Raw genomic sequence first — 15,126 nt, 5'->3', positions numbered from 1 at the left:
ACCCAAGAAATATTTATTGAACACCACAGGAAAACACATTTGGAGTCCTAAATGGACATCTTCCCTCCTTCATGAACTTTGAGAAGGAACAAGACAAACTACTGAAGAAGTCTTGCAGTGTGGCAGTAAACATTTTGTATTCTACACACTACATTACCTATTGCTTAGAAAGCATTCCCTAAGGTCAATCACTTTCATGGATGTTGTAAGAAAATAAGTCATCTCCTTAGGAAAAGCACGAAAGTGCGACGGGCATGGATATGGAAGAGAGATGTGTTTTTACAGACTGTGTAGACTGAAGATAGACAGAAATTCTTTGCCACCTCTCCCTGATAAAAGGTGAGGTCTATGTACCTTCCCATTGAATTTGGGTGGGCCTATTAATAATAGAAATTACGTTGTGAAAGAAGACCTGATGATATGACTTAAAAATATCACATCTTGGCTGGACGCAGTGGCTCATGCCTATAATCCCAGCACTTTGGGAGGCTGAGGTGGGCAGATCATGAGGTCAGGAGTTCGAGACCAGTCTGGCTAACATGGTGAAACCCCATCTCCACTAAAAATACAAAAATTAACTGGGCGTGGTGGCGCATGCCTGTAATCCCAGCTACTCGGGAGTCTGAGGCAGGAGAATTGCTTGAACCCAGGAGGCAGAGGTTGCAGTGAGCCAAGATGGTGCCACTGCACCCCAGCCTGGGCAACAGAGCAAGACTCTATCTCAAAAAAAAAAAAAAACCATCATATATATTTAAGGTAACACATCAAGGGCCAGGCATGGTGGCTCATGCCTGTAATCCCCACACTTTGAGAGGCCAAGGTGGGCAGATCACTAGAGGTCAGGAGTTTGAGACCAGCCTGGCCAACATGGTGAAATCCCATCTCTACTAAAAATACAAAAAAAAAAAATTAACCAGGAGTGGTGGCACATGCCTGTAGTCCCAGCTACTCAGGAGGCTGAGGCAGGAGAATTGCTTGAACCCGGGAGGTGGAGGATGCAGTGAGCCAAGATCGCACCATTGCACTCCAGCCTGGGCATCGCAGCAAGACTTCATCTCAAAAAAAAAAAAGCGACACATCAAGCTTCTAGGTCCTAACCATTTCATTTGTTTCCATTATTAAATCTGGGAAAATGGTATATCAGTCAAGAAAAACATCAAGCCAACATCTAGAATCAACTTAAATTATACTATATGCAGCAAGAATATAAATTTAACACTTCACTGGTACTATAAACTCAATATTCTACGCTCAAGAAGTGCCAATGGCATAATTCATTGAATTTCAGTAACAAGTAGTTAAACTACTTGCTAGTTAATATAAACTACTTGCTAGTTAAATATAAGAAGGAAACGTAAAATATTTTAGGAATTTAAAATAATTTTAAACTAACGAAGGAAATCATGTGAACAACACACACAACTAGAGTACTACTCAGTTCCCTATCCTTCCTTTAAAAAGCTAAAGAAAATACCTTCTCTTTGAAATGTTAAACATTACTCATCAAAATTCTATAATCAACCATATACTTTTTTTATTCAAAAGATACACTCAAAAATATTTCTTTCACCTCAATCACTTTTATATCCAAGTTTTACTTTAATACCTTTCATTCTAACCTAAAAGAGAAGGGCCCACTCCTAGGTATACCGGCTGAAAAACCCTGAGGTTATACTCTAATTCTTCCATTTTGTCAGGTTTAGTCTCTTGCATACCCTGAGCAGTCCCAAAGGGCCAAAGGTCCATAACAAATAACAACTTTTTAATTGTGAACTGAATCCAAATCATGACTGAAGTATAGAACTTGGCAGTGAATGAGCCAAGCACTACCCAGCATCCTGATCTCAAAGAAGTATTAGTACTCTCTACCAATTTCCAAATATATAAAGTAGATTCTCATTATTTGTGCCACTTATGTGCCATAAAGTCACTATAAATCATAAATTAGCAAATACTAGATCACTGCTCCTAAGGGTAATAAAGGGTTAGCTTCCTGCTACAGCCTCTGGTCACAACAATTTTATCAACCAATCAATATATAACCTTGTTTTTCATGTGCTTCTGTTTAAAGATACCTTATTTAATACACATTGTTAATTTATTGACATTGAACTCACAGCCAAAAGCACTGTAATTCATGCCTAAAGAAAGTTTATCTAACACATGTATTTTCTCTGTAACACATATCACAGCCTTCTTGTGCTTCAAAACACTACATAGCAGTTCAGCACTATGCTTAGGGGGCATTTTAAACAGCTAAATCACCAGCAAAAAGCATAAAAATGTAAAAAGTAAGGTACTAAATATACTGTAAAAAGGACACTTGTTTACAGAATGAGAGCTGAAAGAAGAAAGCAGAGTGTCACCTTGTTTGACCTCAGCTGGGAACATGTACATTGAGCAACTCAAATTTTTCATCATTCTGAATATGTCCATGAATGGCTACAAAAGCTCTGCATGTACTGATCTGATTTACAAATAAATTTTAGCTAGTAAGTGAATTCACAAATACAGATTCTATAAATAATGGGGAACAACTGTAATAACTATCATTAAGAGCCTAAAGGAACCTGAAAGTCTGTTACATTTTATTACCCTTTATGATGAAAACAATATGTGCTATGGTACTATTTGAAAATCTAGAGTCTTCAGATATCTCAAGGGTCTTCAGTGTACTTAGGCATTTAGGCAACAGCATGCACACACACACACTCCTTCACTCCAATATATAAAGGCACTGAACATATTTGTACATATATTCAACAAACATGTACTGAACAGTTATCACATGTCTCATGTAGCTTTAGGCACCACGCATACAGAAGTGAAGAAAATAATTTTCTCTCAGAGCTTATATTTAACGTAAGGAAGATAAAAGAAATAAAAGCAATCAATCATCAGAGGACAATAAGAGCTATGAGGCAAAATAAGGGGATAAAGAGTAGCAGGTATTATTTTAGTTAGAGTAGCCAGGGAAGGATTCTTTGAGGTAACATTTGAACCCAGGCCTAATAAAATGAAGAACTGAGCCATTCAAATATATAAGGAAACATCATTCCAGGCAGAAAAACAAGCACAAAGACCCTGAGGTCAATGTGCTAAAGAGCATCAAAAAGGCCAGTGCTGGATGGAGGGTACTGAGAGGAAAAAGAACATGAATAAGCTAAAATTAAACAGGTGGCCAAGGGTCCAATCCTGTACTGTCTTGCAGGCCAAGAAATAAAAGCTGTGGGTTGAGTGTGATATAAAGGCACTCAGGGATTTTGAGCACGAGAGTGACCATACTCACAATTCACATTTTAAGGGTCATCCTGCATGTTGCAGAGAAAACACAGTGCGGGAGAAAGGGTGGAAAGGAGGAGACTACTCATAAGGCTACTATAATAAGCCAGGTATTAACCGTTGAAGACTTGGACTAGACTAATAAGGAAGATGGTAAAAAGTGGTCAGATTCAGGCTATAAAAAAGCTGACAGGATTTAATGACAGAATAAATAGGAGATATAAAAGCAAGAGAGAAGTCAAAAATGGCTTAAGGAGCCACCCTAAGTAACTAAGTAAAGGACACTGCCATTTACTAAGACAAGGAACACTTGGGCAGAAGCAACTTGCACAGAACAGAAAAATCAGTTTTACATATATCAGAGATGGAATTAATGGGCTGTTTAATCAAGAGTGTCCACTCAGATTCCCTGCCAGTATTAGAAAGTTTAAGGCAATAATTTGCTGACTACTTACTAGAAGTTAAAGAGGATTCTGTTAACTAGCTTGGAAATTCCAACATCACTTACAATATTTTCTTTGTTGAAAAAAAGTGTTTCCAGATCAAATACCTTTCTTAAAAATAAGTTGATGAAATACAATCTAATCATAAATTGAGAACTTTCAATAATCACTACAGCTAACTATGTAACATATATCTCTAAAGCTATTTTACTTGCTGTTGAGTGGAGTTAACATAATTTTTATTACCTGTGGAGTTTCATTTCATTTTCTTGATATAATTCAGTCATTACTTTAAGTTTCTGTTGAAGCTTCTGATTCTCATTTTCAAAATGTGTGTTTTCTGACTGCAAAGATGCTTGTTCTGTCTGAAGATTTTTAATATGCTCTATATAAAAATTTTAAGTCATAATTAAAGGAGTAAACATTTTGAGTTGCATATTAACATTTTAGAAAGATAAAAATTACTAAAAATATTATTAATAAACCAAACTTTCCAAAAACAGAAAATCTATAAGGTATTTTGTTTACCTAAAAGCTTTTATTGTTATTAGTTGATTGACACATAAAAATTGTACATATTTATGTGGTACAGTGTGATATTTCAATATAGGTATTCGATGTGTAATAATCCTATCAGGGTAATTAGCATATCCATCATCTCTAACATTTGTCATTTCTTTATGTTATGAACATTCAAAATCCTCTCTTCTAGCTATTCAAAAATAACAACATGACAAATAAAGTAGATCTAAGAAAAAGAAATATACAGTAAGTTAACTAGCCACCCTATAGTGCTACAGAACATTAGAAATCGTTCCACCTATCTAGTTATAATTTTGTATCTGCTAACTAACCTCTCCCTAACCCCCTACCCTCTATACTTCCCACCCTCATATTACTATTACTATTCCACTCTCTACTTGTATGAGATCAACTTTTTTAGCTCCCATATATGAGTGAGAACATGTGCCGTTTCTCTTTCTGGTGTTGCTTATTTCACTTAAAATAGGCTCACTCAAGTTGCCACAAAACAGGATCCCATTATTTTTTGATGGCTGAATAGTGTTCCATTGAGTGTATTAATATCTTAATTAAGGAGCTATATAAATTGTTTTAATTTTGGCCAGGCATGGTGGCTCACGCCTGTACATCTCAGCACTTTGGAAGGCCAAAGTGGGTGGATCACTTGAGGCCAGGAGTTCAAGACCAGCCTGGCCAACACGGCAAAACCCTGTCTCTACTTAAAATACAAAAATTAGTCAGGCGTGGTGGGGCGTGCCTGTAATCCCAGCTACTTGGGAGGCTGAGGAAGGAGAATTGCTTGAACCTGGGAGGCAGAGTATGCAGTGAGCCAAGATCACGCCACTGCACTCCAGCCTGGGTGACAAAGGGAGACCCTGTCTCCAAAAAAAAAAAAAAAAAAAAAAAAATTCTTTTAACTTTTGTTATGTATAGGATTCCCAACACCTTCAACATTCTAATTCTAGCATCTAATTTTCCATTTTAGAGCTAAATGCCACTAAAGTTCTCAGGAAGGTTTTGGAGATAAGCGTTTTAAAGGGAGATATTGTAGTTCAACATTCCCTGTAAAACTATTTCCAGGTGATGAATAATGCCTGTTTTTATCTAGTAAAAACTTTATCTCTCAATAATACTTAAATTCTACCTAGCCCTCCCTTTTAAGCTAAAATTTTGACATATAAGTCAAGCCAGAAATCTAGATCTTCTCATAACAAATGCCCAAACACACTCCTAGTTTAAAACAGATCAAGACAAGACCAGAGAGAAAAATACCAACTTTAAGCTTTTTTTCAACTGCTAAACCATCTTTAAAAAACTCTATAAAAATGAATCATTCTAAATAATTATGAATGCTTTATAATTTATGCACCAATTTTTTTAAAAACCTCGTTTGTCTTCTAACATAATTACCTCAACTCTGAGCTCCTCTAAAATTGAAGTACCAACTCTGAACATTTCTAACATTAAGGTACCAAGATAATAACCTCAACTCCTCTAAGATGAAGGAAGGCATCATCTCCCATAACATCTATATGAATCACCACCACAAATCTTAAAAGACAAAACTCACTCTGCCTAAAGAGGGAAGTTTTGGAAATTGTATTAACAAGCATGAAAATTTTGGTAATTACATGTAATGGCATTTAATTATTCTAAAACCCTCATGATATGGTTTGGTTTTGTGTCCCCATCCAAATTTCATGTTGAATTGTAATTCCCAATGTTAGAGGTGGGGCCAGATGGGAGGTGATTGGACCAAGGGAGTGGTTTCTAATGGTTTATCACCATCCTCCTAGTGCTGTCTCCCCCTAGGTGATAGAGTTCTCATGAGATCTGGTTGTTTTAAAGTGTGTAACACCTCCCCCTTCACTCTCTTCCTCCTGCTCCCACCATGTAAATGGTCATGCTAGCTTCCCCTTCGCCTTCCACCATGACTGTAAATTTCCTGACACCTCCCCAGAAGCAGAAGCCTGTACAGCCTGCAAAACCATAAGTCAATTAAACCTCTTTTCTTTACAAACTACTCAGTTTCAGGTAGTTCTTTACAGCAATGTGAGAATGGACTAATATAACCCATTAAACATACAAACCGAAAGAACAGTTTACATAAATACCTAAACATTAAATGATTAAATGTATAGGAAACTGTACCTAACTATCTTTCCACAGAAATTTTTTAATCTACATCAGAAAAAAAAAATTCATTGACCTAGGCTTGAAGCGATTGCCAAGAACAATCACGTAAAGAAATTAACATTGGGTATTATCTCTATTAAAATTTAATCATCCCTATTGTAAAACAAATAAGCTAATGACAACCCAACACTTAATTCTTTAATATATTTATGTACTCGGTTTTTTTTCTTTTTTTTTGAGACAAAGTCTCACTGGGTTGCCTAGGCTGGAATGCAGTGGTGCAACCTTGGCTCACTGCAACCTCCACCTCCCAGGTTCAAGCGATTCTCGTGCCTCAGCCTCCCAAGCAGCTGGGACTACAGGCATGTGCCACCATGCCTAATTTTTGTATTTTTAGTAGAGACAGGGTTTCACCATGTTGACCAAGCTGGTCTTGAACTCCCCAGCTCAAGTAATCCACCCACGTTGGCCTCCCAAAGTGCTGGGACTATAGGCGTGAGCCACCACGCCTGGCCATATTTTTGTACTTCTACTCTAGCTATTTTGTTTCTAATTGTAACTTAAAGACCACTGTAAATGATTACCAGAAAAGGAAGAAACAGTTTAGAGGAAAATCTTCATGCTATGAATAAAAGATCAATTACAGAAATTTATCTTTCAAGATCCATTAAAAAAACAAAGTTAGATTTGGAAGAAGAGTACAGGCCGACATAGAGTCTCCAAATATTAGTCTAAGAAAAAAACAAAGATTTGCCAGAAAACTGTATTAAGGAGTGGGATAACTGGTGAGCACATTTCCTTGCTACTCTGGCACTTTCTACACACATTTTTTGAAATACAGCTTCCTTGAAAGTAAGCTATCTTTTCCTTCTGTGAATCTCCCACGGTTTTTAGTACAATGCTTTACATATAGCAACATTCTCTTAAACTAATACTAATGTTTCTTGAAATCCAAAAATAATCCAATTACTAAAATCATGTGAGTAGGGATATAATTTTTTAATAACCTCTATCTTTGGTGGTTCAATCTTTTAAAACAGTATTATAAATGCAGTTCACTTACTGTAGAAGTTTTTGAAAATACAGATAAGTAAAAAGAATATAAACATCTGCCTATAATCCCATATTCAGAGATAATCATTGTTGACATTTGAGTATGTCCTTCCAGTCTTTTCTGATGCAAATGTATATGGTAAATATTTATACTTTTTATTTTTTATTTTTACAAAATGAGATGCTACTTATCCCAACTTTAAAAATTTTCAAACATATTGACAGAACTTGTTTACTTTTTGAAAATACAAACACTATCAGCAAAATAAACATAAATGTTTTCAATTAAAACAAAACTTTCATTTCTACAGGTCTAACATCACTCTTGTACATACTAATATACTACGTATGTACATTAAAGGAACAAATCATACTGCAAATAGTACCACTATTGAAGATCAATTTTTCAATTAACAAAGACTTTAAACATTAAGTTTCAATTTGCTACTTTTTAACATCTAAAACCATTCAAACACATAACACTGTAATTCAAAGATAAATACGGTTTTACATGTTTTTTAAAAAATTTCCTTATTTTAACTTCACATAAATATAGAGGAAATCGATATGCCTTTAGCAACAATGACAACAAAAACCAGGACTAATGTTTCACAAATACCCAACAAGAACGAAAGTTAAAAAGAATAAAATTGGATCTTCCCAAAGTTAATTCAATTAATTTTTACCATTCTCTGCAAGGAGACGTACTTACTTAGAAAAACATTAAAAGTGTGTATGTCAATGACCTACCTGTAAGCTCTTCCTTTGTTTTATCAACTTCAGATAACTGAATATAAATTTGGTTTCTTTCTCCTTCTAAGGTTTTTAAAGAAGCATTTAACTTTAAAGAAGGGAAGAAGGAAAAAAGTAACATTAATCAGTTATAAAAAAAAAAAACCCATAAAACCTCACTATAACACCCCTTACACTTTTTAAGCGATTTTATCATTTTGATGAAATTATCACCTGGAATACAGAAACCAGCAATGCATCTTCCATCTTTAAAAAACCAGCAAAGTCATCAATACTTGTAAGTCTCAGAACAAGGGATAGAGAAAAGTAGCGAATGCTTTTCACTGGATGCTTAAGAAAGTGACTATTTTCATTCTATTTACTTTCAACAAAAGTTTTTATTAAAGCAGCCTTCAAACTACATTACCAAGACTTCACATAGATCAGCAAAAATGAGGATATCATTACTAGGGTGGAAAAGAGAAGGAATAAACCAGAAAAAAAGGAATCTAGTATTTACTTAAAATAGGATATAGGGCAGAAGGGGTAAGAAAATACTGAGACTAGAAGAAAAAGAATGCACTAAGGGAAGGACAAGATAAAATACGGGAAACATTTTAAATATATTCTTATCTGAAAAAATGAGTACAGAACTTGGAATTTTTTATTTTGATAAATTCCAAAAATTATATGAATTTCTAAAGTTAATAATTGAAAGTAAAAAGCAATTGATGATGAAAATTCTGATAATTTTTAAATATATTTATATGGGAACAATAAAATGGACTTTTTAAACAGTTACTAAGGAGACATGAGTAATCCACGTTCTCTCTCTTCCTCCTTATTCTTTGTATGTATCTAATAGCACAAACCTTAGCAGCATGAATCAGTTTCTTCAAAGCTCCTTTTGGAGGATTATCTACAGTGAAAATCAAAAGCACAACAATGATTTGGGAAAATAGTACAATACGACAACAGACATCAAAATGATTTTATCAGTTCACTAAACCAGAAACCTATAATCCCTCTTCTTGCTACAATAAAGAATTTGGTATAAAGCAGAATGGCCTTGGACCTGCTCCCAGGAAGCTAAACAATAAAAGCACTGAAGTGTCATACCATTTAACAAGGTTCTTCAGCTCTAACTCCAAGAACAGAGTTATAACAAGGATTAGATATTCATCTAAATATAGACCACAACTGTTAACTGTTCTTGGATTCTTACAGCATCCAAAATATAAGTAAAATTATAACCCAAGTTAAAATAACATTAAACAAGCATGAGTTTTCTCAAATAGAGAAAGGATTATTTTATATATAATAAAGTAGAAATGAAAAAGTACAAACAGAACGTTATACATTTATTTTAGGGATGTAATTTTTTCCAACATATTAATGTTATCACGAAAAAAATTTTTAATCGCACTTTTTCCTCCTTAATAAATTTGTTAATGATGCAGGGGGCTAGGGAAGAGAACAGAAAAATGACATAAAAGTCTGAAGAACTACCACTGGGGTAAAATAAGAGAGGGGTACATGGGACCTCTGTACTAGTTTTAGAACTTCCTATGATGCCATATTTCAAAATAAAAAGGTTTTTTTTAGGTCAAAGGAATTGGTGTGAGAATACAGTAAGGGGCTATAATGAAACTAAATTTTGCCACTTTTGCCAACTTCAGAGCACAATCAGCAATGGCCAATAGCAATTTGAATGGCTAAGATTAAAAGTACTTTAATCACCTGAACCTCTGACAAAAGCAAAAGAAGTATCCTTAAGTATTCATTTATAGAACACTTGTTTTTCAAACTAGTCATTCATCCATTTGATTAGCTTACAGTACAGGGAAAAACAGGCATTGAAATGATTATGATGTAATTTTGAAAATGGCTATAATAAAGATATGTATAATACACAAAGAAAACAAAGGGAGGAGGCTGTAAGCGTGTCTGAGCAGCTGGAAAAGACTTACTGAAAAGGCAGTGCTCCAGCTGAAGCTAATATAAGGGATCGTGAGAAAGGACAGCGTGTCACAGACAGACAGAATGTGCCAAAGTAAAAGCATATAAAGAACATGGTGCACATAGGGAACAAAAAGGAAATAGAAGAGCTAGTCACCATTTTAGCAAAAGGAGATGAGTCATGACTTAATACCTAAGTAAGCACCATTTTCCGATTCACTGTTCATTTCTAATTCCAAGTTATCATCATCCGTTATGTCTTCTCCAAGCATAGCAGCCCAATCTTTCATCTTTAGCAAGTGTTCAGTCAGAGTCTTGACATATAACAAAGGGGAAAAATAGAGAGGGTAATGCCTTATGCTAACAGTTTTACAACTTCTGAATGTACAGTTATGGTTTAAAAATCAATCCACATAAATAACAACACAAGAGCTCTTATTTTCCACCTCTTAAGATATTGTAAAGTCTTGAGAAATGGTAACATTTATTGACTATTAAACTCTGCAAGATGAAAACCAAAACTAGTTATTCCCAAATCAAGTATAGTACATATTAATATTATGCAACTAAAAAGTAGTAAAATATTTTTGTATATGACATTTCTCACATGCCACAAATAACAGTGGCCTAATTAACATGAGAGTAAATTCTGTGTGACACCAAACACATCTGCGGTGAGATACATAATGTATAAAAAGATCGTAGATTTTTACTTGATTTATTCAAGGAAACAATTAGCTGAGGAGTTCAACTGAAATAAAGACATTTATAAAAGAGAAGAGAATTTGAATGGAACATTAGAGGTTTTCCAAAAGTACTTTTTGAATTTTGTTGAATAAAGAAATATTTTCTAACACTACAGATAATCAAATGACGTGTCTCGTATTCCTCTGGAGGGACCCACCTAAAAATAATGTGCTGCTCTACAATTTTCACCCTTCGATCTCCTCCCTCTCTTCAGGGTTCCAAGCACAAATAACATGGCCTATACCTTTGAGCAGAGCTTGAGGTTAGCATCTCATTCTTGTTATCTTTAAGAGAATCCCAAAGCCTTTAGTAGAGGAAGTTTAGAAAAAATAAATAAAACAATATGCCACAGTCAGGCACAGTGGCTCATGCCTGTAATCCCAACACTTTGGGAGGCTGAGGTGGGCGGATCACCTGAGGTCAGGAGTTCAAGACTAACCTGGCCAAAATGGTGAAACCCCATCTTTACTAAAAATACAAAAAAAATTAGCCGGCATAGTGGCACATGGCTGTAGTCCCAGCTACTCAGGAGGCTGAGGCAGAAGAATCACTTGAACCCAGGAGGCAGAGGTTGCAATGAGCCGAGATGGTGCCATTGCACTCCAGCCTAGGCGACAAGATTGAAACTCCATCTCGTATGTATGTATATATATATATATGCCAAATTCTGAATAAAACTCAGAAAGCTGGAATTTTGAAAATATTCTTAGCAGCAACTTAACTAGCACAGATACATCACTTTCTTTTTATATATATTTTTTATTATATTTTAAGTTCTAGGGTACATGTGCACAATGTGCAGGTTTGTTACATATGTATACATGTGCCATGTTGGTGTGCTGCACCCATTAACTCATCACTTACATTAGGTGTATCTCCTAATGCTATCCCTCCCCCTTTCCCCCACCCCACAGCAGGCCCCAGAGTGTGATGTTCCCCTTCCTGTGTCCAAGTGTTCTCATTGTTCAATTCCCACCTATGAGTGACAGCATCACTTTCAATATGACAACATCCACATCACTGTGTAAATTATAGAACGTTAGTTTTACATATCATCATTTGATACACTTGAGTATCTGTATTTACCAGCATTAAGATTTTTGTAGATGAGTAGGAAAAGAAAAAAAGTCAAAAAATCCTTTCATTCTTATGATTGGAGTCAAGTTTCAATTAAATTTATTTTTTAAAAGTATTCCTCTCCAAGAAAGTACATACACCAGTTAAATTAAAGATATTCAATTAATATATATAACTATATGTCCAATTTCTCAAACTCTTCCAACCTAACAGGAGCAGATAGCATACTGAAGAGAAATGGTAAAAACCATTATTTTTATTTCTTTATGAAATACCTAGGCTAAAATACAGAGAAGAAAAAAGGACACACAGAATATTCATATAAGTACGTGTGTGTGTGTATGTGTATGTACATATGACAAATCAGTAAGTCTTCAAGAAACATTTGAAAATCTGGGCAAATATGTTATGAAAATATGTTGTGAAAATAAAAGCTGCTAAAAACTAGTTTTCAAATTTCACAGTTAGTGTAAAATTCCAGCCAACTTGGTCACTAAAACCAGTAGAGCCATTTACCTTGATGTGATTTTCTTTATCATTTAGAACTTGTTCTGCGTGTACTTTGGAGTCTTCAAATGTTACTTTCTGTTTATTAAGTTCACTCACTTGTTCTTTCCATACTTCAGCATCTTGCAAAAGCTGAAAAAGAAAATTTTAAAAATGCAACTCATCACATAAGTGAATCATTAAAAGATACTAAGAAGGCATTATGTAGCTACTTAAAAAAGAAAAACATGGCTCCTGTTTTCAAAGAACTTTCAAAATGGGGTATGTAAAATAACACACACATTCTTCAACTAGTTTATATCATATATTTATATCAAATAAAGGTTTTCTGAGATATACATATCTTAGATTTGATCATTTCTTACCATTCTTTATATCCCATATAAAATATTATACCTTACTTGCGTTGAAATTTATTTTTTAAATCATTGTGCAATTTTGTACTTAAAATAACTAACCTTTAGAAATATCACCATCCTGGCCAACATGGTGAAACCTCTCTACTAAAACACAAAAATTAGCTGGGCATGGTGGCACACGCCTGTAGTCCCAGCTACTCAGGAAGCTGAGGCAGGAGAATCGCTTGAACCCGGGAGGCAGAGGCTGCAGTGAGCCGAGATTGTGCCACTGCACTCCAGCCTGGCAACAGAGCGAGACTCCGTCTCAAAAAAAAAAAGAAATACCATTAATCTAGAACAGATCAAATTCTGCACAAACAGTATTCTACTATAAATACTTTTACAGGAAAGGAAAGCCTTTCTGAACATGACAAAAAGTAAAGATCATTATAAAAGGTAGACTCGACTACATAAAGCTTAAAAGCTTCACAAATCAAATATAACACAAATGACATTTAAAGACAAATAACTAGAAAGGAATTCTTTCCTTTTTTTTTTTTCTTTTTTTTTTTAGAGGCAGGGTCTCATTCTGTCATCCAAGCTGGACCACAATCTGAAACTACTAGGTTCAAGATATTATCTCACCTCAGCCTCCCAAAAAACTAGACTACAAGCACATGTCACATACCCTGCTAATTTTTTTATTTTTATTTTTTGTAGAGTCAAGGTCTTGCTATGTTGCCCAGACTGATCTTGAACTCCTGGCCTCAAGTGATCCTCCCACCTGGACCTTCCAAATCACTGAGATTACAGGTGTGACCCACTGCACCCCACCAAGAAAGGAATTTTCATAACATTTGTAGCAAAAGGTTAATAACCTTAGCATGCAAACAGCTGTTAGATGTCAATAAGAAAAAATAGGCAAAGAAAAAAAAAGACTGAGCAAGCAATTCACAAAAGAAATGGCTGATATATATGAAAAAGTCTAAATGTATTTAGTCTTTAAAACTCTGTTCTACCAAACAGTAATTATTGGATTTCTCTGCAAAACTAAGGCTTCATTAGCATATTTCCAAACATGTGAAAAACTAATCCTTTTCTATGTATATATAACAGAATCAGATGATACAGGTAAAAACAAATGAGAATTCAAGAAAAAATTCACATTTGGTGATTAGGTCATCTCTCATGAGTTAGTAAAGAGACTTAAGTACACAGTATACAGTATTAAAACATTAGAGAAGGAGTGCATTAGAACATGGCATCAGTGAATACAGTTTGTTTCAAGAATTTGGATTATTACAAGGAAGTTAGATGAAAACAGTTGTAAAGAGTTAAGACTGATCTAGGTGAAATATTTTCCAAAGTGGAAAAGGCCACTTTAGATCATAACATGGCAAATTTAACACAGGGTTTACCACCACTTTCTACTCAAATCTATTAAAATGCCAGAAAACAGATTTTTTTTCAAAGGCAGAAACCCACAAGGAAAACAGAGAATAGGAGATGAGACAAAAAATAATTGTAGAAGTAGAAAATGGAAAGAGATGGAAGTGTGATAAAAAGACTCAACCGACTAGAGAGAACTAAAATCTAAGCCAGAAGGTAGGAACACCCAAAAGTAGGCTGATTTGACATACCCTAGAAAGGCTCATGATTTGAAGGCACAAATACCAGGGGTATAAGCAGGAATGGAAAAAAGGAGGACTGGCCAAAAGTCTGTATAAAAAGCAGTTGGAAAGCCTCCCATTACATAAATATATACACATTCTTATTCTCATTCTCTCTCATTCATTCTCTATCTCTGTCTCTTTCACACACACACACACACACACAGAGACACACACACACACACACACACACACACGCAAAACCCTATAGGGTTATTCTTTGGAGAGGTAGAACCTGAGACTCTTGGACATCTATCCAGGTGAAGATGGAAGTAACACACTGAAAAGTATTAAGTAAAAGTATTAAGAGGAAACTGACTTACTGAACAGTCAGACACCAGCACTCTTTACCTGAGTTGCAAGACTGTTGGCAAACAGGTTTACACCTCCCAAATGGGAAATGTGGAGGACTCATCTCTGTGGAAATGCTCTTCAGATACCAACAACTGAGAATCCTCCAATTACAAATACCGTAACCTGGCCAGGCGCGGTGGCTCACGCATGTAATCCCAGCACTTTGGGAGGCCGAGGCAGGCAGATCACTTGAGGTCAAGAGTTCAAGACCAAGCTGGCCAACATGGTGAAACCCCATCTCTACTAAAAACATAAAAATTAGCCAGATGTGGTGGTACACGCCTGCAATCCCAGCTACCAGGGAGG

General features: G+C 35.3%; 1 protein-coding gene across 19 annotated transcripts in view; it reads right to left on the bottom strand.

Annotated features, from left to right (window-relative positions):
* The window catches only part of MIA2 (MIA SH3 domain ER export factor 2), a 247,692-nt gene that overhangs the window by 171,280 nt on the left and 61,286 nt on the right, over window positions 1–15,126 (bottom strand). For all 19 annotated transcript variants that reach the window (NM_001134678.1, XM_024231318.3, XM_024231322.3 and 16 more), the window contains 5 exon segments: window positions 3,972–4,110; window positions 8,187–8,277; window positions 9,041–9,087; window positions 10,321–10,441; window positions 12,468–12,590. In NM_001134678.1, coding sequence (NP_001128150.1) covers window positions 3,972–4,110; window positions 8,187–8,277; window positions 9,041–9,087; window positions 10,321–10,441; window positions 12,468–12,590 — 521 coding nt within the window.

The sequence above is a fragment of the Pongo abelii genome, chromosome 15 (assembly GCF_028885655.2).
Source record: "Pongo abelii isolate AG06213 chromosome 15, NHGRI_mPonAbe1-v2.0_pri, whole genome shotgun sequence".
Lineage (NCBI taxonomy): Eukaryota > Metazoa > Chordata > Mammalia > Primates > Hominidae > Pongo > Pongo abelii.
The sequence above is the reverse complement of the archived record's forward strand: the minus strand, read 5'-3'. Positions and strand labels throughout refer to the sequence as shown.